Here is a 26484-nt window from a genome sequence, read left to right on the forward strand (position 1 = left end):
ATTTCCAGGCCGAGCGCTGTGGCTCACGCCTGTAATCCTAGCTCTTGGGAGGCCGAGGCGGGCGGATTGCTCAAGGTCAGGAGTTCAAAACCAGCCTGAGCGAGACCCCGTCTCTACTATAAATAGAAAGAAATTAATTGGCCAACTGATATATATATATAAAAAAAAAAAATTAGCCGGGCATGGTGGCGCATGCCTGTAGTCCCAGCTACCCGGGAGGCTGAGGCAGAAGGATCACTGGAGCCCAGGAGTTTGAGGTTGCTGTGAGCTAGGCTGACGCCACGGCACTCACTATAGCCCGGGCAACAAAGTGAGACTCTGTCTCAAAAAAAAAAAAAAAAAAAAAAGAAATAACCATTTCCAGAAAGCATTTCTTGTATGCCATTTCGCTGTGCAATTCTCAGACTTTAATGTGTTTAAGGATCACTTGCAAAGCCTGTTATAAATACAGATTCCCAGAACCATTCCCAGACATTCTAGTTCAGTAGGTAAGGGATGGGGTCTCAGATGCTGCATGTTAACACCCCTGAAGATTCTAATGCAAATGGCCTATAATCTTTTTTCTAGATTTAAAATATTTTATAATCAATGTTTTTAAGAAATGAACAAGCACATTGCAAAAAACAAAAACAAAAAAATAAAATGAAATTTAAAAACCCCAAACAAAAACAAAAAAGAGTTGATAGGCTAGAATGGGACACCAAGAAGGGTGCAAAGAGAAAATATGTGATATTTACCAGCTTAGCATTGTATTTTCATCTCATTAGTAAATATCTTGAAGAACATTGCCATATAGTATCATAATCTGGGAATAGCATGGAAGTCTAGGTAGAGGGGCAGTTTGCTGAGCAACTTTTGTTTTCAATTATACTATAAACTTAAGTTTTCAGGTATTTTAATAATCCAAAATGATTAATCAAAAAGTCACAGCAAAAGAAACAATCAACAGAGTGAAAAGGCAACCTATAGAAGAGAAGAAAACATTTGCAAACCATGTATTGGGTAGGTGGATAGTATCCAGAATATATAAAAAACTTGTACAGATCAATAACAAAAAAAACCCAAATTTTAAAATGGGCAAAGGATTTGAATTGATAGTTAGCCAAAGAAAATATATGAATATCCAAAAAACACATGAAAAGATGCATATCACTAATCTTCAGAGAAATGCAAATCAAAACCCTAATGAGAATCATTTCACAGTAGTTAGAATGGCTCTTATCAAGAAACAGAAATAAGCATTGGTAAGGATATAGAGAAAGTAGAACTTTTGTGCACTGTTAGTGCAATTTCAGCGGTACAGCCACTCTGAAAACAGTATCGAGTTTCCTGAAAAATTAAATATAGAACTACCATGTGACGTAGCAACCTCACTTCTGGTTATATATCCAAAATAATTGAAAACAGGATCTCAAAGAGATAGAGTCAAGTCCTCACTGAACATTGTCCATAGGTTCTAGGAAACTGTGGACTCTAAGTGAAACAACTTATATCAGGTCTTTGAATTATGTCATTTTGTTATAATATTGATGAGAAAAAATTTGATTTCCTTATACATTGCTTCACTAAACATCACAGTTTCCTAGAACCTATTGACGATGTTAAATGAGGACTTACTGTTCTTAAACACTATGTTTTTTGCAGCATTATTCACAGTAGCCAAGATGTGGAAGCAACATACATATCACTGACAGATGAATAGAGGAAGAAAATGTGTGTGGGGGTGTACATATTCCATTGTGTGTGTGTGTATATATATATTCTATTGTGTGTGTATATATATCTGTACACATATGTATACACACACACACATATACAATGAAATATTTACCTTAAAAAAAGAAGGAAATCCTATCATGTGCTACAATATAGACAAACCTTGAGGACATTATGCCTAGTGAAATAAGCCAATCACAAAAACACAATCATACTGTATGATTTCACTTATATGAATATAGAATCAGACAGTAGAATGGTGGCTCCAAGGGACTGGGGGAGAGAGAAATTGGTAGTTGTTGTTCAATGGGTGTAGAATTTCCATCATGCAAAAGATGAAAAAGTTCTAGAGATCTGTACAACTATGTGCATATAGTCAACAATATTTTACTGTACACTTAAAAGTTGTTGAGTATAAACATGTGTTTCTTACCATAATAAATTAATGAAAAAGTATGAACTATCCTAATAGTTCATGGTGAAATTGCACTCAAGGGAAGAGTGTAATAATTTCATTTCTTTTAAACAACCTCCTTTTATGGGAAATTTTGCTGGAGGGTTTGAGCTAGCTAAGGTCAGCGTGTCCTTGCAGTGAGGCTGTGTGCGTGGTGAGAGGACTGGGAGTTGGTGGCCTCTCCGGGATTCCACTGAGTGGAGGACAGAGCTTGCTCATCCTGAATGTCATTGCCAAAGCAACTTGTCCAGGTACCTGGATGCCCTCCATGAGGAAGTGAGATGTTGATTACAGGATGTTGTTTCAGAGGCATCCAGTACTCTCTGAAAATTCCCTTCTTCCTTTCCCTTGTCCCCATACCTGAAGCCTGTTATTTCAACACCTTAATTTTTTCCCTTAAAACATTTTTTAATAGTCAAGGAAATCTTTAGTCATTTGGGGGGTATTGGTTGCCAGGACCCTTTCCGAGACAGAAGGAGAATGGTTGGATGGATTTCATGGAGCAGCGTGGCGTTCATATGCTGAGCACTCACTCTGGCAGCCAGAGGTTCTGTGTCTGGCCAGAGCCCACTCGTTTCGGCAGTGAGGTCTCGGGTGCTTCCCAGTATCTAGGCAAGCATGGGCTGACGTTGTGGGTGGGCTGGTTGGCTCTGCCCCTGGCCTTGATTAGCTTCCATGAGTGGAGTGAATGGAGAGGCATTACATCACTCCCATATTTACTAATAAGATGAAAATACAATGCTAGGCTGGTGAATGTCATGTATTCTCTTCCTTTCACCCTTCTTGGTGTCCCATCCTAGCCTACCAACCCTTTTTTGTTTTTGTTTGGGGATTTTTATTTCCTTTTATTCTTTTTTGGTTTTGTAATGTGCTTGTTCATTTCTTAAAAATATTGATTATAAAATATTTTAAATCTATAAAGAGGCATAGATATGCAATACACTCACCACCTATGTTAACAAAGAAAACATTATGTGTACAGTTAAAGCCATCGTATATGTCTCTCAAGTCACATCCACCCCTGTATCTGACTGTGGTCTATTATCTGAAATTTAGTGTAAATCCTTTACACTTTCACTGTATAATATTGTGTTGCATGTTTTTAAACTTTATATAAATGATTATAAATGATATCATATTTTATATAATCTTATGCAACCTACTTTTTCATTCAACCTGCCTGTTCACTTTTTTTTTTTTTTTTTTAAGATAATGGGGTATGGCTATTTTGCCCAAGGTGGACTTGAACTCCTGGGCTCAAGCAATCCTCCCGTCTTTACCTCCCAAGTTGCTGGGACTATAGGTGCATGCCACTATGCCCAGCTCCTGTTCACTTTCTAAATTTCACTTGGGATATTTCTTCCAGTGTTACTTAGGTAAATTATTCTTAACACTGGTATATAGCATTACTACATAATAGTGTTGGCTCCTAAAATACAACTAGAAATGGCTTAGATTGAAAACTTTTTATGTGTTAAATTAATGTGTAACTGTAATATAGTGTGTAACTGTTAAACATATTTGTTTTATTTCAGGTTATAATATAACTTATCCTCTCATGCTTTTTCCCTGCCCCTTCTCCCCAAACCAACAACAATAGAAAAAGAAGAAGAAGAAAACATGTCAGGACACAAGTGGTAAGCAATTCATCATCTTTTCTAAATTGGAAGAGCCTAAAGAGAGTATAAAGCACATAGTATATGTTCAGTAAATGTCTATTGGATGGAAGAATCCAGAGATACATTAGCAATAAATAACCTGTTAGCATCTCTGTAATGTTGAGTATAACCAAATTCAATATTCCTACTAAATATGGTGTGCAAACCAATAACAAAAGATACTATAAATTCTTATCTAATGTGTATTCTCTAAGAAACTCATTTATATGTAACTTTTCTCTTGGGAATCTAATGATAGTTTTTCTTCCCACCGTTTTGTCTAATGTAATGAGTTGATGCACTTTTTTTTTATCACTCTCTTATTTATAACTTCTAACATTACAGTTACAAATAAATTTTATGTTAGGGCAGCTATAAAATAAAGAATGATTCTACAACTACACACCACTCAGGCTTATTAATTTATAGTCGTGAATTCAACCTTCATGAACATTCAGGAGCTATTCATGATTGGAATTATATGATGCTGAATAAAACAGATGTGGCAATCACATGGCAATGTTACCTGTGACATTTACGTGCCTACAACACATCTAAGCAGCATGTTAAACTTCTTATGAGTTCTAGACGTTGTCAAGCAGTGTTTCTGAACCCCTGTGAACCCATGACCCACCACCAAGCAAGCAAATCTTTGTCAGGTTTTACCTTCATTAATTTGTATCATGAAAAAAAAGTGGTACATATTTTCATTTTTCAAATGTGTACAATTAATTGTAATAAATATACTTTTTAATCCCTCCCCTCTCAGTAGAGAAGCAGTCAGGCCCAAATCATCTGTAATGTCAAGTGTCAAACTCCAAAAGAATTTTTACATGTCTTAAAATGTAGTGAGTTTTTAAAAGTAATTAATAAATGGCTAAGGAATTTAATTTCCCTGAGTAAAAAAAAAAAAAAAAAATTCCCTGAGTATCTCCACTTGACAGTTCTCTAAGAGTTGTCAGACTTTTTCTATTTTAGTTCCATCTTGCCTCACTGTGACAACGGGCTGGCTCCATCTTGTGACCCTCTGTGGATCTCATATCCTGGCAGCAGGCTCAGGGAAATAGCTAGTGACTCGCCTAAGAGACTGGAAAGCCCCCCAAAGTAGGCTCTTCCCCAAACTTTCTCCCACTTACTCCACTTCATAGCTCGCTGCTAAAATGCAAGGGCCACAGAGTACATTGAAATGATCTCTGGACTGGGATTTAGAGGTCTGGAATTTAATCCTCTGTGACTTTTGGTGAGATTCTTAATCTTTTGCAACTGGATAGTCCTCATTTGTTAAATGAGAGGGGATGTTCACTATATTTCTGGAGTCCCTTTTTTTCAAAAATGAATTTTTTTTCTGTTAATAATTTTTGGCAAAAGAGAGGATACAATACAAAGAAGTCCATCTAATGCCCTACTTTTGAGAATCTTATTCCCCTGAAATAACCACAGTTTGGGGTATATCCTTTTTAATGTATATGTTATAGAGAGAGATTATCTTTTCTATAAATGTTATACATATTTTTATCTTATTTTTTCTGATAGGAGCTCATAATAAGACTTTTAAATAATGTAGAAAGATATAAAGTAGACCATGAAGGTCTCCCATAATCCTACTTCTCTCTCCAAAGATAACCATGGTTAAAGAAGTCATCTGAAATGCCTCTGACTTTTTAAGAATAAATATGCAAATTAAAAATTGTTAATTTAATGAAGTTGTAAGTAAAGGAGATTATAAGTTGTCAAGTTTTGAGATACTGGTATTTTGATATAGTGATATAAAGCAACTCATGCTTTAGGACGCTAGTCTGGCACATTTTGAGCAGTGATGGAATGGGGTAGAAGAAGGTAGTTATCTGCAGAGGGGAGCTGCCCGGGGCCGGATGGGCTTCTGGGGAGGGAAGTGTAGGCCCAATGAGGATGTGAACAGAGCAGGAAAGGGATGGAACACCAACAGCAAACTGTCCGTCAGCATTTGGGGTACACCAGGCACTTTCACAGAATTCCACTTCATTCACAATTTCGTTTCTCATTTCTTCTCGACCTACTTTTTGCCCTTCACTATGATCTTCCTGAAGAGTGACTTTCTGCCTGTATTTTAAGTATTTATGTCAGGGAATTTAAAGTTTTTAACATCAGAAACCTGTAACAGACTTTAATTTAATTTAAATTGTGGTAAGAACACTTAACATGAAATTTACCCTCTTAACAAATTTTTTAAGTGCACAATGTAATATTGTTAACAATAGGCACAATGCTGCACAGCAGATCTCTAGAACTTACTCATTTTGTATAAGTGAAACGTTATGTCCTCTGATTAGCAATTTCCCATTTCCCCCTAACCTCCCAGCCACTGGTAACCACCATTCTACTCTCTGCTTCTACGAGTTTGACTATTTTAAGCTTCCCCTGTAACAGATTTCAAGCATGCTGTCCTTCAGCCCCTTATCTCTGCTCTCCTGCCATCGCCTCAGTGGTGGCTGTCATGGGGAAGTGCAGAGTGCGTGCTGGTGTCCGGCTTTATCTCCAACTCACTGGGCCACCTCCAGCCAGTCACCCTGCCTGGCTTGGCCTCACTTTCTCCACCTCCAAAAGGAGTGTGTTCAACCTGTTGCTATCTAAATTCTCCTGAAGGTTTAGTTTCTTGATTTTCTGCAAAAGACTCTCAATTTCTTCACTCTAACTTTTAAGGTTTGGGAGTCAGTTAGAAAGGGTTAGTTAACTTTCTTGCTGTAATATCCATATAAGAAAGTGCTTACATGTTTATTAATGTTGTAAACGTAAACGTATAATGGAAAGTCATGGTTAGAGAAATTCGTTCACACTAAAATACCTTAATCGTTATGAAAGTTGTGAATAAAATAGCTCTTTCGATGTTTTTAGCAGTTATTCCTGGGACTTACAGGATCGATATGCTCAAGATAAGTCAGTTGTAAATAAGATGCAACAGAAGTATTGGGAAACGAAGCAAGCCTTTATTAAAGCCACAGGGAAGAAAGAAGATGAACATGTTGTTGCCTCCGATGCAGACCTGGACGCCAAGCTAGAGGTGAGCTCTTTACTGCTCTCAGCTCCAAGGCAGCCACCTTCCTAGGGTCAGGGTCCTAGACTGTGCTCACCTGGGCAGGCCTAGGTGTGCTTTATATTTGGAAATGAGGAAAATCTAGGATCAGATAAATTCAATCCCAGCGTATTTTTTTTTTAAACTTACAAATTCTCATGCAACCACCATGCCTCAGTTAATTTATATTCTAAGTACAATTTTAGTTGGAATGCATGGCATGTGGTAAATTCTCAATAAATGTTTATTGGAAAAATTAATGCAATCAAAGGGCTACTGCTGATGGTATCTGAGGAATCAGAATTGGAGACGTTTTAGAAGACTAGGGTCAGAGAAGTGTTTAATTGTTTTTCAGGTAAAATATCCTGGAAAGTAGAGTCTAAGGCGGCTGGTATTGAACCCCCGGAAAATTCTAGAATGAATTAAATAAGCTGATATTTAGACTAATTAACAGTATAGTAAGCTGGACTCATATCTGGGTCATCCAGAATATTAATATAACTAGTAGAATGCCCACTAACTCCCTGTTTTGCTGGACATTTCTGTCAATACTTTAGATTAAAATTTTAAAAACATGCTTTTCACTTCTGTGAATAACAGGGCACTGAGAGGAATAATATACTACATGATATAATAAAGATTCAAAATGATCTCCAAATTTAATATATGAACTAATGTTAATGAGCTAAATATTTAATGGAACTAAAATAAGAAGCCCAAGATTTCCAAAAAGTTTCCAAGAAGGGTGACCAGGATAGTGGAAACTATGGTTACCTGGAACAGAGAGGGTTAAAGCGAGACATGTTAGTTGTCAATGGTATGGGAAAGTCTGTCATGTGGAAGAGGGATAAGATTCATTCTAGGCATGTGAGGGTAGAACCAGATCCAGAAAGAACGTTCTAACGTTAAGGCTGTCCAGAGACATGGGCTGACTTTGAGACCAGGGATGCCCTGTCAGATGGATCTGGGCTACTGTTCTACCTCCTAGCTGCTGTAACCTGGGGAGAACTACCCAATTTCTCTTATCCTTGTTTTCTTAATGTGTGAAATGGAGATATGAATGCTTACTTACTACAGTTATGATGAGGAGTAAATTAGGTAATAATTAGAGTGATGGCTAATGTTCATTGAGTACGAATTGTGTCCCAGGGACCATTCAGAATGCTTTCATACAGTATCTCTGATACGTAACAAAGCTCCTGACATACTGGATCCTGCCTCTCTGTCTTGGGTTTCCTCTGTCTCACACAGGTACACCACCCTCACCACCTTCCAGTCATGTTGGCTTTGTCTCAGTTCTCTGTCCACAGCCAGGCAATTTCACACCCATCAAAGCATTTCCTGGTTCTACCTGGACATTCTTTCCCCAGATCTTCCCTTGGCTGATTCCTTCTCATAGCTCATGTCTCAGCTTGATGGTCCCCTTGAAGAGCCTTACCCACATACACTGTTTCAAGTCACTGCCTGTCCACCCTTGGTCCCTAACACACAGCCTTGCTTTACTTTACTCATAGTATTCATGTATCATCTCAGGCCTGTGTTTGTTTCCCTGCTTTCCCTCCACTGTGAGGTCAAATTCCACGTTAGCCTTATTCACTACTGTTTCCCCAGCCACACACACAGTAAACGGTCAGTAAGTAACACCTGCGTCAGTGTACATGTTACTGCAATTAATGTCAGTTCTCAGCCCTTTCTTTGCTTCTGCGATTGGAAGTTTTGAATCAGAAGTTGGGTTTGACAAGGATATTCTAAAGGAGATTCCTACAATGGAGAAAAGTAGAACCAGGAAGCATTTGTTTTAATTGTTGTATTCTAAATACAGTTTAAGTTATTATTAGTTATAGATGCTTTTTATATCTCATAGCTTTTTTCTTCTGAAGAACCTTGGTAAATACAAGCATTCTTCAAAAAGTAATATGTTAATTACTAGTATATCAAACATTATATAAATATATGTAGACTCTTACAGGAGCATTTTTACTGAACCAACTGTATTTTAATCACAATAGTTGCTGTCCCAGGCACATAACACCTAGAGTACTTAACTGTGACTAATCATTTTACATGTGATAGAGGTTTATGTCATAGACTGTTAATACTGATATTGATGTTTATATAGGGAGAATGGATTCCATCAATAAAACATATGAAAATGATGTGCAGATAATTTTGATGTTTTCTTTCCCTGAATGATCCATGGAAGGCTAGCTTATAAACTGAAAAGTTTTATTCACTGGCACAGAAAAACTTGTGTGCCAAGATATAATAATAGTCAGCTTCTATTGTGATCCATTCGAAAGTTAACATTGAAATGTTGTGCTGAGTTTTAAGATTTGTCCACATTGCTTGTTAGTAAAATCCTTTACTCGCAAACAGCTCCTCAGTGTAAGAAAAGAGAAAACTAATCTCTGATGACAGACGTCTTTCTGCCAGAGTCACTCTGTCACAGCAGGGTAGACTGACTAGATGATGGAAATGTTTCTCATCTTGCCTTGGGTGTGGTTACATGAATGTATGCAATTGTCAGAACTCACAGAACTAAATACTCCAGAGCTGTGCAATTTTTTTTGCATTTAATATGTACTTCAATTTTTTGAAAAAGTGAACAGTAACAACAGAATAGCTCCTGAATGTAACTTTTCGGACCTCCTGGCTCCTATATTCAGGAAATACTATGTGTTGGTGGTTTCTGTCTCAGAATATGGATATCAAACATTTGCTAAAGAACAGATTCAGGCTGCCGATTTTCTGTTTTGTTTTATGGTTCTAAAGGGCATTTTTTTTTCTTTTCTACCCAGGTGGAGGATATAATTTATTGAAATGAGAGTTATTAAATTTATATTCTTCATGGCCATGTTTTATCATATTAAACATTCCTAGAAATGGTTTTAAATGCTTTAAGTATATATGCATGCATTTGTCTTTATTAGATAATGTGGTCATATTTATAATGAAGCAAATCATCTGTTTTCACTCAAATATTGAAGTGCTTTATGATACCAGGACATAATTTCTACATCAGCATGGCCAGTAAACTAGGAAAGAGGAAGAGGGAAAACCTTGCCCTGCCTCCCTGAGTGGCTCTGCAGAGGCGGAATGTTTGTCTTCCAGGTTTTCTAAGACCAGCCCTGGTCTCTGAGTCAGTGGACAGTCAAGAAAGTATAAAGTCTGTTCTATCTTGAGCTATCTTGGTCTCTGAAGCAAAGACTGAGACCCCCTATGAGTTGAAATCTAATTAGATTCTTCTCAGTACAGCACCACCTGCCTTTCCCCTAGTTTGCTCTGGTGTTGCCATGGCATGGCTTTAGGAGATCTGTCTGTATATTTTACAAATTTGTTGGGAAAATAGGGAGTGATGGGGGCTGCCAGCTCAACACCATTTTATCAGATGTCTCCTGAACAGACAGAACATGCAGCTGATTGATTTTTGTTTGCTTATCCAGTTGTTTAAGCACGCTGTAAAATACATTAGGGTCATGAAATAAGTTAATGTCATCTTTTAAATTTGATGCTTAATTGACAGATCCTCCATTTAAGAAAAAGAACAGCAAGTGGTGAACGGAATAAATTAGATTATGAACAAATATTGGGGTCTCTGGTTTACTAAGTCCTCTAATTGGGCCCTGCACTTAGGATTTCTGTTTTTCAGCTATTATTTCAGTAGTCTGGAGGAAATAATTGTTCTGCAGATCTTAATTTAGATTACAGAGACGATGAATTCCAATGAATATGGAGTAATAGGAGCATATTTCAAGGCTTTGGTCATAGTCTGTGTAGTACACCACATGACACCAAGCACTTAGACATGTGATCTTGTTTTGGGGTAGGCAAATCAAACCCTATGGTTGTGTTTAATGTAACTATTTTTTATTTCACTGCTGTCTGTTTTATTTTGCATTTTGTCTGTATTTTTATTACAGCTGTTTCACTCAATTCAGAGAACTTGTTTGGACTTGTCTAAAGCAATTGTACTTTATCAAAAGAGGATATGTTGTAAGTATGCCATTCATATGAATATCGATCAAATAGACAATAAGAAATAGCAGAGTATTTTTCCTTAATATATTATTTAACATGTTTAGAAAATTATGTTTGTCTTTGCCCTTTAAGTGATAGGGAGGAGGGTTTCTAATAATTTTACCAATAGTTTTACATAGGCTGTTTATCTTTCAAAGCAAGTATATTAGGAGAATTTTGTATTGGATCTCTTGTGGATATATACATGACATATATTTTCCCATAAAAAAGTCTTCTCAGTTTTATATCTTGGCTTTTAAATTTTGAGTTATTTATATTTGATTGCCCTGGCTCTTATATATACAATTTTGTTCCTTTTAAAATGGTAAGTGGAGAGAAAAGGAACATACTGTTAATTAACTTATATTCTGTTGACAACATTTCTTCATGAACATTGTCTATGTTGGGTATTGGGTTCCTATGGAATAATATTTTCATATGGTCTTCCTATCTTAAAAGCGTTGCTCACGAAATTATCTCTGAAATGCTAAACATCAAGTTGTATGTTAGCGTGTTTTAAAATCTCCATCTGTGGGTCATTTTAGTAGTATAATCTCTATGTTTTATGTTTATCATTTTTTATTTTTAATTATTTTGAGTACCTAAAAGTTGTATATCTTTATAGGGTACTTGTGATGTTTCAAGACAGGCATACAATGTGAATTAATCAAGTCGGGTAATTGGGGTATCCATCACCTTGGGCATTAGCATTTCTTTATGTTAGGAACATTCCAATTCCACTCTTTTAGTTATTTTAAAGTATACCCTAACTTGTTGATTATAGTCACTTTGTTGTGCTACCAAATATTATTCATTCTATGAAACACCCTGTGTTTGGGGAATTATTGGTCAAATTCCTTTTTGCTATACCCATTGTGCCCCTAATACTCGCCACGAAATGAATCATTTTCTCCTTTGTGATCAAAACCAAAAAATATTTAGAAAATTGAAACTTTAATTTTTAAGAAAGTAATATGAAGTTCAGTATGCCCCCTCTCCACTAAACTATACATAATTTTTACAAGGGATGAAAAGATGGATAACTTGCAAATTTTCTGTAAGTAGTGATTCTCCAAACAGAAATTACACTTGCCATTTATATTAAGGTTTCTAATTGAAAAGAGAGAAGGAACTTCCCCTCACTCCCAAACCACCTGAGATTAGTTAATAGAATTATGAGTGAACACGAGCAAGGCTCATAATTATCTTATAGTGTAAGGGGTTAGAATAATGCCCCACCCTTGAAGCAGTCATGCAGTTGTGGCTGCAGAGCTTGGCTGTGGTGGTGGGTAAGCCCTTGTGTGTCTCCCCGCTAGGCTCACACAAGCCATGCCATCCCAGTGGTATGGGAAGGAGGAGTTCTTCCCGGCTTGGGCTTGAAAGGGATCCCAACTTTGATGGAGGACAAAAAATAGTGCAGTTAATTTGAGGGTGTTGCTATGCAGCTGTCAAAGAAAAAAAAATGAGGAAAGTCTCTGAACTAATATAGAGTGATTTTGAGGATATGCTCTTAAGTGAAAGAAGCAAAACACAAAAGCATATCTATAGTATGTTATCCTTCATGCAAGCAAGAAGGGGATATAATAAAATACGAATGTAAAAATGAAGGGGATACACACACACACACACACACACACACACACACACACACATACACACACACACACAATAAACATGTGGTCTGCTCATTGTGTGAAAGAAATTTAGGAAGGATATACCAGAAACTAAAGAGATTGGCTATCAGTGGGGGTGACGGAAGGGTTGGAGAGAAGGAGGGAATGAGAACAGAGTAGCAGGCTTCAGGAGGGAGCTACACCTCTCTGAGGTACCTTCATGTACCTCTGACTCTGAAAACTGTAGAAATATTTCATATACTCAAAAAATACTTAGACCCAACCAGATGTGGGATAATCTAAAAGGGAACACAAATGGTAACAAATGAACTAAATTGTATTACAAATGAATAACATCATCACACTGACCAGAGTGAAGAAAAAAAGAACTAACCTCAGGAATTTCAGGAAACAGTATTTTTGAACAGAGACTAAGGCTAAACACAAGAACTATACATTGAAAACTGTATTTTAGTTAGTTAATTTGTTTCTCATAGAGGATATAGGTTAGCAATTCTGAAACTAGTTTGTGCAAATATTGAAGGTGAACAAATAAGTAAATACATTGTAGATAACAAGAGCCTGGTTTCTCAGCATTGTAGGAGGAAGTTAGCAATAAAGAAAGGGAGAGGCTGGTGAACACTGTAGTGTTGCACTAGAGTCAGAGGTGTCAGTATGAAGTCATGGTTTTTAATATATGTACAGATAGATACAGAAATAAATGTAGATGAGCATGTATGCACGGGTTAGTGGACGGTTATACATTTCCTGCCTCTGTCAGCTGAGATGGGTGAGAAGCACTGACACCCCAAAACAGTAAGCACACTGGGCACCCAGATCTTGCTTTCTAAATACCCTTCCCCAATAAAAGAAATGCTCCTTGGACAAATGGTTGATTCTAGGACTGGAGCAAGGAAAATTCAAGAAAAGCCTATACTATTTTGTACATATTATAAGGAAGTGTTTGGAAAAGCGTATTGAGAGGACACAGGAGCAAACCTGGGGCCAAAGCTGTCACAATTTGGGCAACAAAATAAATAATGATAGCATTGAATTATGACCCATAGAATCAAATAAGTGTCACTTAAGTGTGTGTGCATGCATATATATATATATAATATGTGTATGTGTGTATATATGTGAGTGTGTGTTTGTGTATAGAGAGAGAGAGAGAAGATTACTCTTCCTTATAAAATAATTTCAGTTAATAAATATAGGACAAATGAAGGAACCCACAAAAATCACAATTAGGCAAAAGCCACAGTGAGAATTATGGCAGATGAGATTCTCTGAAGATTGTTGTTACAATTAGTGAAAGTTTGAGGAGAAACTGGATATTTGCATAGCCTCGTGTGTCCTCCCCAAGATTTTTAATACTTATAAAAGGAAAAAATTATAAATTTACAGCACGGAAGCCTAGCTTAACCAAGTGATAGAGGCTGACATCACCAGTGATGATACATGTTGATATCCTGTAACCCCTGATACCATGCACTAAGGAGGGCACTTCACCCCTCTGGTATCCTTCCCAAAGATCCATGACCCCAGTCTAATCAAGAGAAATTAGACAAACCCAAATAAGGGACATTCTACAAAATATTTGACCGGTACTCTTAAAAGCTGTCAAACCTATGAAAGACAAAGACCGAGGAACTGTCACAGATTGAAGGAAACTAAGGAAATGCAATATGTCAATGCCATGTGAGGTCCTGGACTGGATCCTGGAACAGAAAAAGCATATTAATAAAAATGCTAATAAAGGTCTCTAGGTTAGTTGATAGTATTGTACCAATGCTAATGTCCTAGTTTTGATCATTGTACCATGGTTAGATAAGATATAAATCTTAGGGGAAGGGTGTATAGAAACTCTGTCTACTGTTTGTAATTTTCCTACAAGTCTAACATTATTTCAGAATAAATGTAAATTGGATCATATTTCTCTATTGCTTTTAAAAGCCTCCAGTAACTCTTAAAGTAGAATCCAAACTCCTATACCATACCATGGCTTATAAATAGTACACAACCTGGCTCCAGCTCACCTCTTCAGCCACCTTTTCTCTTGCCCACCAAGCTGCCAGAGGCCTTTTGCACTCTGTGGGAATGCCTCTCCTCTAATAGTCTCAAGACTATTGTCATTCAGAGCTCAGCTTAATGATCACCTGCTCAGAGATGCCCTGAGCAGGGCACCCCATCTAAGGCAGCCGCCAGTCACTCTCTCTTATTCTCCATCTCTCATTGCTCTATCTGACATTTTTCTTTTTAGTGTTTTGTGTTTGTGATTGTGTATTTTTTGTTTTCTATCTCCTGCAGCTTGAATTTAAGCTCTGTCAGAGCAGGGACCTCCTGTGTCTTGTTGATCACTATGTTTCTGGTGGCAAGAACAGTGCCTAATACATATCGGATCCAATAAATCCATAAATCTGTGCTGAGTTAATGCTGTCAAGCTACTTGGTTTTGTAGTTCTTTAGTTGCTTTTTTGAAAGGGTACATCTGAAAATTTAATGAGCAACTAAATATGAATAGGTTTTTATTTGTCTCTGAATTCTTAAGTCCCAGTTAAGTAAAACTTTGTAAGTAGAAACTTTTGAGTTATCTGATAACCTGTGTTACACCTGAATTTTAGACTTTTGTAAATTAATTTTAATATTTGAATTTTTTAAAGAGTGACCATTCTTCTCAGAATATCCATACTTGAGTCTGAGGGAGCTCAAAATTCTTTGATCAGTCTCTGAGTGGCATCGCCAATTATTAAGAGTCAGCACTTAAAATGAATCCTGTTTGCCACGCCAAGTTTAATCCTCAAGTGCATAAAATGACCAAAAATTATTTTTAAATGCTTCTTCTTACTTAGGTTTATTTAGGAAAGAGTATATTTCACCACACATGTTATCATTCAGGTACCATGAATTGGTTTTTTCCTAGCCTTAAGCTAACTGCATTCATCTGTATGTGACTTAAGGCTTCCAGGTAAAAAAGGTGACAGTAGCTTCATGCTATTATTGAACAAACATGGGAAATTGCTCTCCGTAGGGAAAGATTCATTGTGGAATTCAGTGAGTCATAAAATATATTAGTCAGTGGAGAGAACAAGGAATGGAAGACATTAGAAAACAAAACACCTTCTTAAAATTATAGGGATTTTTTTAAGTTACAGAGAACTATGGCATAAATGTCAAATAAGCATTTAAAGTAAAGTATACAGTGATAAAAGGGCAAAAATTATAATTAATTCAATTTCACAAGCATTTAGTGCCATGAATATAAGACTTTGTGCTCAGTCTGGGAAATACAAAGTTTGGATGAACTCCCTGTCCTGGAAAGCTTAGAGTCTCCTGGAAAAGACAGACACATGCCCACCCACAGATGCTAACCCCGGTCCCACCAGATGGCCAGAGCATGCACTGTCCAGAGAAATAGGGATCAACTATTAATACTTCATAGAGGAAGGAGCCTTTGAGCTGGCCTCTTGACCAGTGAACTTAATATTTGAGACAGAAGAGGAAGCAGGGTCATCATTTATCTCTGGGGAAAAATGGATTCTAAAAGCCTCTTCTCGACTGGGCCCTCCCAGGGGACTGTGTAGAGTGAGCTATAGTCACAAATTAATAGGGAAGCAGTATCAAGTTGAGCCTTCACCTTCGGATTTGTGGTCCCTGGCCAGCAAGCATTTTACAGCTACTGTTGGAGAGGTTGTATCAGGAATGGGGTTCATTCTCAAAGAAGTCTGGCTGGTTCATGAAAAACAGCAAGAATCCTAGTAGCATTTAGAAAGCAGTTTTAGAGACACATGGTGTGTAAATCTGTCAGTGCAAAAATGGGAAATAAAAATAGTGTTCAAAGTACGTCGATAGTAAATGCTGTTTAGAGGGAAAATGCATTCTAGGAAGCTAAGTGCCACTCTTTTGCCTGTGGCTCAGGTGTTGATGTGTGTTCAGGACCCCCACTGTTCCATTATGTGAATGCACTGCACTTTATTAAATGAGACCTTAGTATAGGGAAAGAATTTTGCTATTATGAATAATGATGCTATGATTGTTTTTGCATATATAATACATCTTTGTGCCTATTTTACTATTTCCTTAGTATGTACTCTTAAATAGTAGACACACACACAATCAAAAGATACATACAATTCTTTGACTTTTTAGTTTACTTCCAGATCAATCTGCAGAAAGCTTGTAATAAATCACTTTTTCATCAACAATGCCATCTTTAAAAATAAAGCCAAGATTAGGCATAAGCAATTAAGATTTAGTTCCAGCCGTGTATTTTAAAAATCTACCAAGTCATCAACCTGATGACCTACCCACCCTCAATCCCCACCCCCACCTCCAACCAAAAACCTGTGTCACGGATGAGGTATTTGAGTTTCTTTACAGTGGAATAGCATGTAACTCAGAAAGCAGAGATCAAAAAGTCAGCAGGAGAGAATAATAGGAGGCAGCTAGCACTGCATCCTAGGCAGGCACAAAAGATTTCCACAGTCATACTTGACAAACCCAACTCCTTTATTTCAGCTTGATGCAGCACATTATGGGCTCGCTTTTCAGTACAGAGGTCATTTTCTGGTTCTGATTACAGGGCCCCAAACTCACTGACAGATGTATTCAAGTGAATTTGATCTCGCATTGTAAATGGAAGAACAGCATGAAAGTTAAATGGGGAGTGAGGGAGCTTACCTTGTAGCCTGCCACTTGGATTTAATTTCTTCTCGTCGTTGCCTCTGGAAGAGAGAAGACCTTGTTATTTGTTTTTCTCATTCTCTTTGTAATAAAATAAAAATGCTCATTGTTCACGGCTCCTTTTGGTCTTTTCTTCATCAGTCTTGTCTCAAGAAGAAAATGAACTGGGAAAATTTCTCCGATCCCAAGGCTTCCAAGACAAAACCAGAGCAGGGAAAATGATGCAAGCGACAGGAAAGGCCCTCTGCTTTTCTTCCCAGCAAAGGTGTGTGGCCTTCATTGGGGCTCTGTTTGGGGGGATCCGAAGAGAATATGGGACCCACCTACTCTCGAAGGGGAATCTCACTGTGTTCTTTAGAAGGCTTTTGCCTGAGGCTGAGAAGCTGCTCTGTACTTAGTTGTTAGTCATTAGTACTTAACTCTCTAATTAAGATTAACATGAATTTTTTTTTCTCCCTGTTAATTTAAATTTTCTTTTTCATATTTCTTCTGGGCTGGAGGGACATGATATACGCCAATCACGGTGACTGCTTTCCTAGCCTTATATTTGACCTTCAGCATTGCTCACAGCAATCAGTCTGGTCCCTTCACAGCAGCTGATTAAAGCAGGAGCCTAATGAGACCGGGTTGAAGTGTTCCCTCTCTGCTCTCTGTGGGCCAATTAACTTCAGAGAGGTGCTGTCCAGGATGCTGGGGACCACACTGCTCAGACCCGGGGCCAGCAGCTTCACCAACATCACCTGGGACTTGTTAGAAATGCAGAATCTAGGCCCTGCCCAGGACCTCCTGAATCCCCATCAGCATTTTAACAAGATCCCCTGTTGATTGTGATGTACATTTAAGTTTGTGAAGGGAAAGAGAGAATTGTGATAGATCAGTGGCTTTTTTTTTTTTTTTTGACACAACCATGACTTGTTCTTATGGTGGATGTTGAATAAGCAGGAGCCCCTGTACACAACCGCTTTTGTGCCTGAGAAAAGCGACACTCCTTCTCTCTTCTTTTTCCCTCAGTAACTAACATCCCTCAGATGTCACCCACTAATATTAGGCAGTATTATACCTAAATAAGGCATGTATGTATTTTCCCAGAAAATTCAGGCTGCAGAAATTTCACTTACTCAAATTGTCCGACATTTACTTCTGTTAATTTCTCCTTGCTGCCTTCCCTCCCTGTGGGCCAAGACCAAGCATCAGCATGTCACATGGTTGTTCCTATGAAAACACAGGAAATATGAAGTAGAAAACAGAAACCAGGGTGTCAATTTTTCAGTTGTGCCCTCTCCTGGGTGTTTTAGTTCTTTCTAATGACATCTGGGCCCTGATTTTGGGCAATGCCAGCTTTCATACTTGAATGGAACCATTTCCAGCAGTTCTCTACCTGTTTTCCAAGAAATGTGTCTGTTTATAATCTTAAATTTCACCTTTTAATATTATAATTGTTTTTTACTTGTAAAAATAGTATATATTCATTCTAGAAAGATTTAAAAACAGAGACAAACAAAAAGGTGAAAATTAAAAAGCAACTAAAATTTTACTAATAGAAATGACCCATTCTTAACCCCTTGATAGATACTTTCTATGCATATATGTCCTTCTTACATGGATAACTGTATACAAGGATAATTGATTCTTGAGAAATCTTTCATAAATTCTCATATGTTAAATGTGTAATTATCACTAATTTCAGTAAGAAAAACTCTTATGCATAATTATATATCAAAATTAACATCCATTTATGGAAATAAAAGCCAAATCCCTGGACACAGTCACTATAAGGGTTACCATTAACATCACATTATTCATTATTTTATAATATGGCTATCCAGTATATTCTTTCACAATTATGCACTGAATGATCCCACAAGGCACATATGTAGTGCCTTAAGTTTATATAACCTAACCTTTGGATACAAACAAAAACTACAAGAAGTCAACAAAGCAGTGCAAATGTTACTTAAAAGTTTCACTACTATAAATTAGCGAATTGCACTGTATGCAGAATGGCCAACCTTGCAGTTGGGAAGGTGGCCTTCTGCACAGTGGCTCTGGTTCCATGGCCCTCAGTTGCTTGCGAGGCACATGAAGTCCCAGCCCGGTCTCCTAAACATAAAGAAAGTTCAGGGATTGTAGGAAACTCTCATGAACTTCTCAAACCTAAAAAGACATGGTATAGGGTATGCCAGAATATATTTCTAACATAAACAGCCTCTAACATAAATACTATAAAAACATACAGTTTTTATAGTATTGTATACTGATTATTTAGCAAATTAATTTTTTGATCAAATAACCCCAACTACCTTTCTTATTTCAATGTGTACATTTTTAAAAACATCTACAGCCTAATATTCCATTATCTGGGCATGTCATGATACATTTAACCTAAGCCCTTATGTTCATGGTCTCAGGTCCTTTCCACTTTTTCCTACTAAAGGATAAACATCCTTGGAGTAGACCTCTAGATATTTTATTAATTATTCTCATTAGGTGTATTTTCATGAATAAAATTGTGGGCCAATCTTATGCTGAAACTGGATATTTTCAGTTGCTAAGCTTTTTCTTGGTCTTGACTCAGTTCTTCATATCACAGAAGTGAAAAGATTTCTGCCCAACTTAATAACAGACAGAATGACCAAGAATACTTTATTCACAAGATTGTTTTTTGGCCAGTTTAGGAAAATGGGCAAAATCCAAGGGAAGAGAAAAAGGAGTCCAGTAATGAACAGGATATTTAGGGAGACAGCTGAAGACTCTTTCTCTCTTTAAGTAGAAGTCTTCAATTATACAACCTTCACACCAGTGTTTGTTTTATTGACTTATTTGTAGTCATTGCTAGAACTCTCCTTCTGTTTGTTGAAAGGTGAGTATTAAGTTTAAACCAGTAAAGATAAAGCACAAGCTTACTTTATAGCACAACAATATGTCTTTGAAAACAACCTGCAACCTCTAGGTAGGACAGTGTGAGCAAGCTATTTTTATAGAAGTGCTTAATATTTAAAAACAATACCATACAGACAAGAGGAAAAATAGTAAAAGACATTTTTCTTCTTTAACAGTTTATAGCACCATTTATAATCTTATAGTGCTGCACACATATAGGGCATTGCTGACATTGCCAAAAACTGACTTCAGCTCATTGACACCATTGTTCCCTTCAGCTAACTAAGTTTGCATTTAAATTGAAATTTAAGTATTCATCTTAGTTTTACTTTTTTGCACCTGTGCCTCTAAACATCATAGAGAAGAATATATTCTAAGAGCATAATTCATCTGACATTGCTCATTTGGGGTAGAAAGATGAAAGAAGCAATGTTTTCTCACCAAAATCAATATTTTATCTAAAGTTTGATATGCCTTAACTTTTTTGTTTTTGGCTGAATAAAGGGCAGTATGTTATAGCCAATATTATAATTTTATACTTATGTCATTACATTCATTTCTGGTATAGTATCCTTAAGATTTTTTTTTAATAAGGATTAAATCATATAACCTATCTGAAAGAATAGACTCTCGGTAAATGTGCTCACCCCCCTTCCTAGATTATTTCAAAATGCTTCTGTTCATGCGTCATTCCTCTGTGACTGTTGGAGCAAGCAGCAGATGCCTGGGCCTTTGGAGAGTAGTCTACAATGGCTTACCACGGAGACCCCAATCACATATTCTCCCATCCCTCCTCAAAGGGCCAGTCTTCAGAGAAGCAAGAGACAGGGAGCATAAAAGCATAGAAATGGGAGAAGGCATGCCTTTTGAGCATCCTCCCATTAAAACAGAATTGGTTCCAGCTTCAAATGACCACTCTGCCCATGTCTGAGACCACCCCAACAACACTGATGGAGGAGTGGTCCCAATGGTCCTGTTAAGTAACAGTAAACTAAGGGGTTGGTACATGGATAGTCATCTCCGGCTGATTCATCAGTTCATATACATTTCTATCATTTTCCAAGAAATATCAATGGGGCATTTTCTATGCTCCAGGCACCATTCTAGGTTCATGTGTTTAACATTGGCAAAATATCAAGGATTCAAATTGCTGGCTAGCTTAGTTTCAAGATTGTGGTATTATCCTCTTGTCTAGGTTGGCCTTGAGAAATCCTTTGTGTCGATTTCACCAAGAAGTGGAGACTTTTCGGCATCGGGCCATTTCCGACACTTGGCTGACTGTGAACCGCATGGAGCAGTGCCGGACAGAATACAGAGGAGCGTTATTATGGATGAAAGACGTGTCTCAGGAGCTTGATCCAGACCTCTACAAGCAAATGGAGAAGTTCAGGAAGGTAGGAGGGTTTATGAGAGTTACCAAAAGGGGTACCTGCTGGAAGGTAATGAGGTGTGATGTGAATCCCTCTGGTGAAGAAGACATAACTCAAAAGCACCAAGGATGCAATTAATCATCACTGGTGTCTTTTTATGTGACAGAATACCAATTAATGTGATATATAATTCTCTAAGGATAAGATGGAAGAGACAGCTGGAAATTGCTGGGATTTAGTAACTGGTTTTAATTGAAGTCAGATTTTCCTATAACGTGCACTTCTTGTGAGGTTGTCACTTTTAAATGCCTTTTCATGCATAACTAAAAATCAAGATTAGATCAAATGAATCTGGAAGGTGAGAACAGACTACTGGGGAAATCTTTTTAAATTGCTAATGCATATTAAAATTAATAGAATAATAATGCTCCTTTGTTTTGTGACATGTTCAGAAGCAGTGGGGTTTAGTTGTAGGATTAACTCATGTGGCATTGCCTCTATCTGCTATAGACCTCTTCAAAAATTTCTCTGAGAAAATAGGTGGAGATGAGTATGCTCTTAAATATCCCTGAAGTAACTGGTGAGAGGCAGAGAAACAATCTTGCTATTTTTTTAAATTATCTTGTATCAATTTAGCTGCTGGGAGATTTTTGTCATACAAGGATATCTCCCACCACTAGGTGGCAGTTTTACACTGAGTATTTATGAAAATGTAGAGCAATTTTTCTGTGTACAAGCTTGGTAGTTCTTTGTTTGGTTGATTGGATATATTTCAGACTGTGAAAGAAAAAAAAAACCCAGCCAAATGTTAGGCTTGACATAATATTATGTCAACTGTTTTACTCATTTCAAGCGATCCATTTGTAATTAGTGATAGTGCTTAAAATCCCTAGAATTCTTTTTAAGTGCATTATTTCAGAGCTATGAATGGGAAGCCTCATTGGTGCCTTGGAAGTTAGATTTGTCAAAGTGTAGGGAAGGAGGGACCTTCTGTTACTTAAGAGTATGGTCAGTCACCAGTTCTTGACCTGGATATTAGATTTATAACAAATTCCTTTAAAAGTCAAGTTTCATCATGGTTTGAAATTTAGAATCCTCCCCTATGAAGAGAAATCAGGGTCTATTTTATTTCTGATCACAGATGTCCTTCATATGTTAGTGGCACCTGACTTCTCAGTAAGGGAGTTATGGAAAAACAGGACTGAAAAGTCTCTTAGAGATCACCTAGTGAAACTCACTCATCTTATAAAAGAGAAAATCAAAGGCCCAAAATAACAAATAAATGTTTTAAGTGTTGATAGGTAGAAGTTGGTGAGCCCAGGCTACTTCTAAAGTTTTATAACTTTCTAATCAGGCCAGTAATTTGGTTTGTCTTAAGCCTTTTATTTGAGGGTGGAGGAGAACAGAGTGGAGAGGGTTAAAAAAAAAATCACCTACAGGATATAGTGCTGGTCATTTGTAGCTTTTGCCCCCTGTAAGCCTCACAACAATCAAGAAACAGATTTTATTTCATAGATGAGGAAAATGAGACCCATGTAGGTAACTAGCCCAAGGTAAGACAGGTAAATGAAAGTCATAATCCTACAAAATATGCCCAATTTCTTTCCCTAAGAGAGAACACCTAAAATTGACAAAGGCATTTTATAGCTACCCCAGTTGCAATTTATTCTTTCAATTAACATTCATTGAGCACCTCGGATGTGCTAGGTGATAAAAATAAACATATTTTTTATTCTGGAAGGCCAAAGAATTCCACGTTGGTATTGTGTTTATTTGGTTTCGTTTAGGGGGAACAGTTACTAACTGTGTAAAGATGAAATAAAAACCAAGTCCTTCGTCATTTGGTTTTAATGTTGAAACATTACCCAGTCTTTGGTGCCATCAATCTGTTGATTTGGGGGAAAAAAGAAAGGTTTTAAAAAAAATCCTTTGCCATGCAGGAGTTGTTGAAGCTATGCCTTACTCCTCAATCCCGTGTGTGTTGGATTTAAGTTAACAGCTGAGCATGGCGTCCTTAGAATTTATTTTTAAAAAGACATCTGCGTTCAAGTGTATATTTGACTAGGCTGAACTCTTCACAAGGATAGGGACCATGTTGGTTCTCCTCACAGCCGTAACCCCAGGGCGAGTCTGGTGCTGGGCCCCAAGTTAGCACTCACATATCGGCTGGCAAGATTCCAGACGCTGAGTTTGAAGTGCCAGGCCCTCGTTTCTCAAACCTCTAGGGCATTCCCACCATTTGCAGCTGACCTCATGATGTTTGGGAAATTGACATATGTGGTTTTGCAGGTAAGACGTAACATTATGAGTGTGTGGCTTGCTGCCCTCTTTGGAATGAATTTAAATCGTAGAGTTTTCTGTTCACTCGGAGTTTATAGCATGAAATTTAACTTTGAGCAAGCCTTGGTGTTTTGTCCCAGTGGGATTCCATTTTAAACAGAGACTCCATTTATCTCTCAGGAATGTGTTACCTAAACGTGTTTCTGAGTCATCTGGGAGAGCCATCCAGCTGTGGGTGGCTCCTTGGGAGTCACTGTAGGTGGGGAGAATTTTAGTCTCTTCAGGGCCAGCTGCTGCCTTCATGTTCAAGGGATGAAAAATTCTGGTTTTTTGAGTTCACACTTTCCAAAGGAGATAAAATTCTAATTTGTATCGCACAAATGGGGTGCCCCTGTTTGGAATACTTGGTATGCATTCATTCATGCATTCATTCATTCGTTTGTCCATTCAACAAATGATACTAAGGCCAGGCCACGTGCTAGGCAGCGTCCAGAGGAATATGGTAGTAAATAAGTAGACACAATTGTTGTCATCTTGTTTTGTGCGGTCATTTGGGGACAGAGCAAGTAAATGCAATGCAGGTGGTGACCAGTCGTGTCTGAGGTAGCATGTGATGCCACAGGAACACCTGTGAGGGGCTTCCTGGAGGAGGTGGCATCCGAACAAACCATGGAAGGATGAGTAGGAAGGAGCTGAGAAGAGGAAGTGGGAGCAACAGAGCAGTGCAGGGCTCCAGGCTGAGGAAACAACTTACACTAAGGCTGTTAGAGGAAAGCAGGAGGGCACTTAGAACCAGAGCACGGAAGGCAGGGTGGATGTAGGGATGCTTGTGCCAGGCTGTGGGACTGGAAACGGAAGCAGGGCCAGACATCTCCGCAAAGGTGGGGCTGGTGGGTGTGGAAGGGTGTTGGGAAGAGGTGGGGCAATAGCTCATTTGGAGGGATTGGAAAGGCCCAAGCCTTGAGGCTGAGGGGACCACTGGGAGGTTCTTGTGTAAACCCACATAAAACAGGGAGTAACTATGAAATGAACAGGGAAGTATAGCAGAAAGAAATGGAGTGTTTTGACCTCTCCCAGACTCCGTAGTAGCACCAGTTTAATTGCTGAGCTCTTCGTTGTTTTCAGCAATAAGCAGAATAAGTATAAATAAATAAATAGCGAGCTCAAGTGAATTTTCACCTCCAACCAAGGCTTTTTTCATAGTGCCTTCAGAATGCCAAGAAACCTTTTAAATAGCACACAGTGAGCATGACAGAAATGATGAATGAAAAACTTAAAATTAAACAAAGCAATCTGTTTTCCTTCTGGCCCCCTTTGAAGCACACGGGCCTGATGACAGAGCTCTCAGCGTCAACATCAAGAGCGTTTATTAAGTGTCTGTGTCAGGAGATGGAAATACAAAGAGGTGGGGAAGCTTGAGCCCGGCCTTCGGGGAGGACCCCGCTAGTCATCTGCTCCTTGTCAAAGTGACGGTGAGGAACGAGATACCTGGCTGGCGGGGCCACACGTAGCTGTTCGCCCCAGCCTGGACGGGCAGGAGGAAAAGGTGGATGAATTTAAAGGGGCAGGGCTGGGCGGCGGTTGTGGAAGCGCCTTCTGACAGCGTGACTCACCCCGGGACCACGAGGTATTTTATGAGCAAAGTTACAACGTGTGATATATGCACCCTTTGAAGGCAGCGTAAAAGGGTGTAATTTAAAAATAGAAGTCAGCTTCTTATAGCAGATTACATCAGCTGAAGTTGGGAGCTGGCAGCAGAGCGTGTGCAGCCTGCTGCCCTTGAGAGAGTCCTCCTGTGGTCAATTAAGTGTCTTGTTTTTCTTGAAAGTCAGAAATGGGATGGGGGGTAATTATTCTAAATGGAGTAAAAGCTGTGTTAGGTGTAAGAAAATAGTCCTGAATCCTCTAAAGAGATAATATGGAAATGTGTACGTGGGCATTTATAGCAGTGGGATTCCTCATAGACAAGGACAAGCAAACCGGTGTTTTAATGAGGGCCATTTATTACATGGCTAATGAAATCCTACAGCATGTGTGTAGTGTTTCATCACCACAATTCAAAGGGATACCTAAAAGATATTGTTGGAAATGTGGGTGATACACATTGCTGTTTGCAGGCTTTTATCTGTTTGAAATAGTGTTAGGTTTTGGAGACCTGTTAATCCACTCGTCATGTTATCAAAAGATATATTATGGTGAGAAGGTTTATTAATAAATGTTGGCGTTTTACTAGGTGGGACCTTATTAGGGCCATGAGTCAGTGGTGTCCCAGTTGTGAAGGTTTGGGTCCACAGCGCTTGGTCAAGGACTGGTAAACAGCAGTATTGATGGTAGAGGGTTCTTTCCTGTGAACAAAGACTTGGGTTAATTAATTTGACAGTATCATTAATTACTGCTGGATTCATTGGTCTTTGTCAGAGGTCAGGCTCTTTTAGCAATTGAGGGCGGGTCCCATGGGAGTTGGAGCTGCTAAGTAATGCAGGAGTGTCACTGTTCAGCCGTGTCCCCGCTCTGTGACGAAGGCCTTTCTGCCTGGGCCATCCAGCTGTCTGGCTTAAACCAGTTTCTGCTTCAGTTCAGGGCTTGGGGTAGGTCTGGGACCCCCCCAGTGAGTTGTGCTGGGGGACTGGGGAGCATTTCAAGTTTGGATCCTTGCAGTGGACCAGTGTCAAAGATCTAAGCAGTACGGTAACTCTCAGGGCTTTGCTTCATTCACATATAAAGTGGGGGAGGGGACTGGGCTCCATTATCTCCTCTGCCTCTGC

The 26484-nt window shown here is 38.3% G+C and overlaps 1 protein-coding gene across 21 annotated transcripts in view; it reads left to right on the top strand.

Moving 5' to 3' along the window:
- Positions 1–26484, top strand: part of ICA1 (islet cell autoantigen 1) — a 148783-nt gene that overhangs the window by 16768 nt on the left and 105531 nt on the right. For 6 of the 21 annotated variants that reach the window (XM_076006417.1, XM_076006421.1, XM_012757113.3 and 3 more), the window contains exons 2-6: positions 3706–3807; positions 6700–6865; positions 10798–10870; positions 17331–17454; positions 21265–21463. In XM_076006417.1, coding sequence (XP_075862532.1) covers positions 3791–3807; positions 6700–6865; positions 10798–10870; positions 17331–17454; positions 21265–21463 — 579 coding nt within the window. In that variant the 5' untranslated portion in view covers positions 3706–3790. The remainder of the gene's footprint in view (positions 1–3705; positions 3808–6699; positions 6866–10797; positions 10871–17330; positions 17455–21264; positions 21464–26484) is intronic. The other 15 variants (XM_012757107.3, XM_020289833.2, XM_012757109.3 and 12 more) reach the window with 3 other exon arrangements.

This window comes from Microcebus murinus, chromosome 9 (genome assembly GCF_040939455.1).
Source record: "Microcebus murinus isolate Inina chromosome 9, M.murinus_Inina_mat1.0, whole genome shotgun sequence".
NCBI classification, from domain to species: Eukaryota; Metazoa; Chordata; class Mammalia; order Primates; family Cheirogaleidae; genus Microcebus; species Microcebus murinus.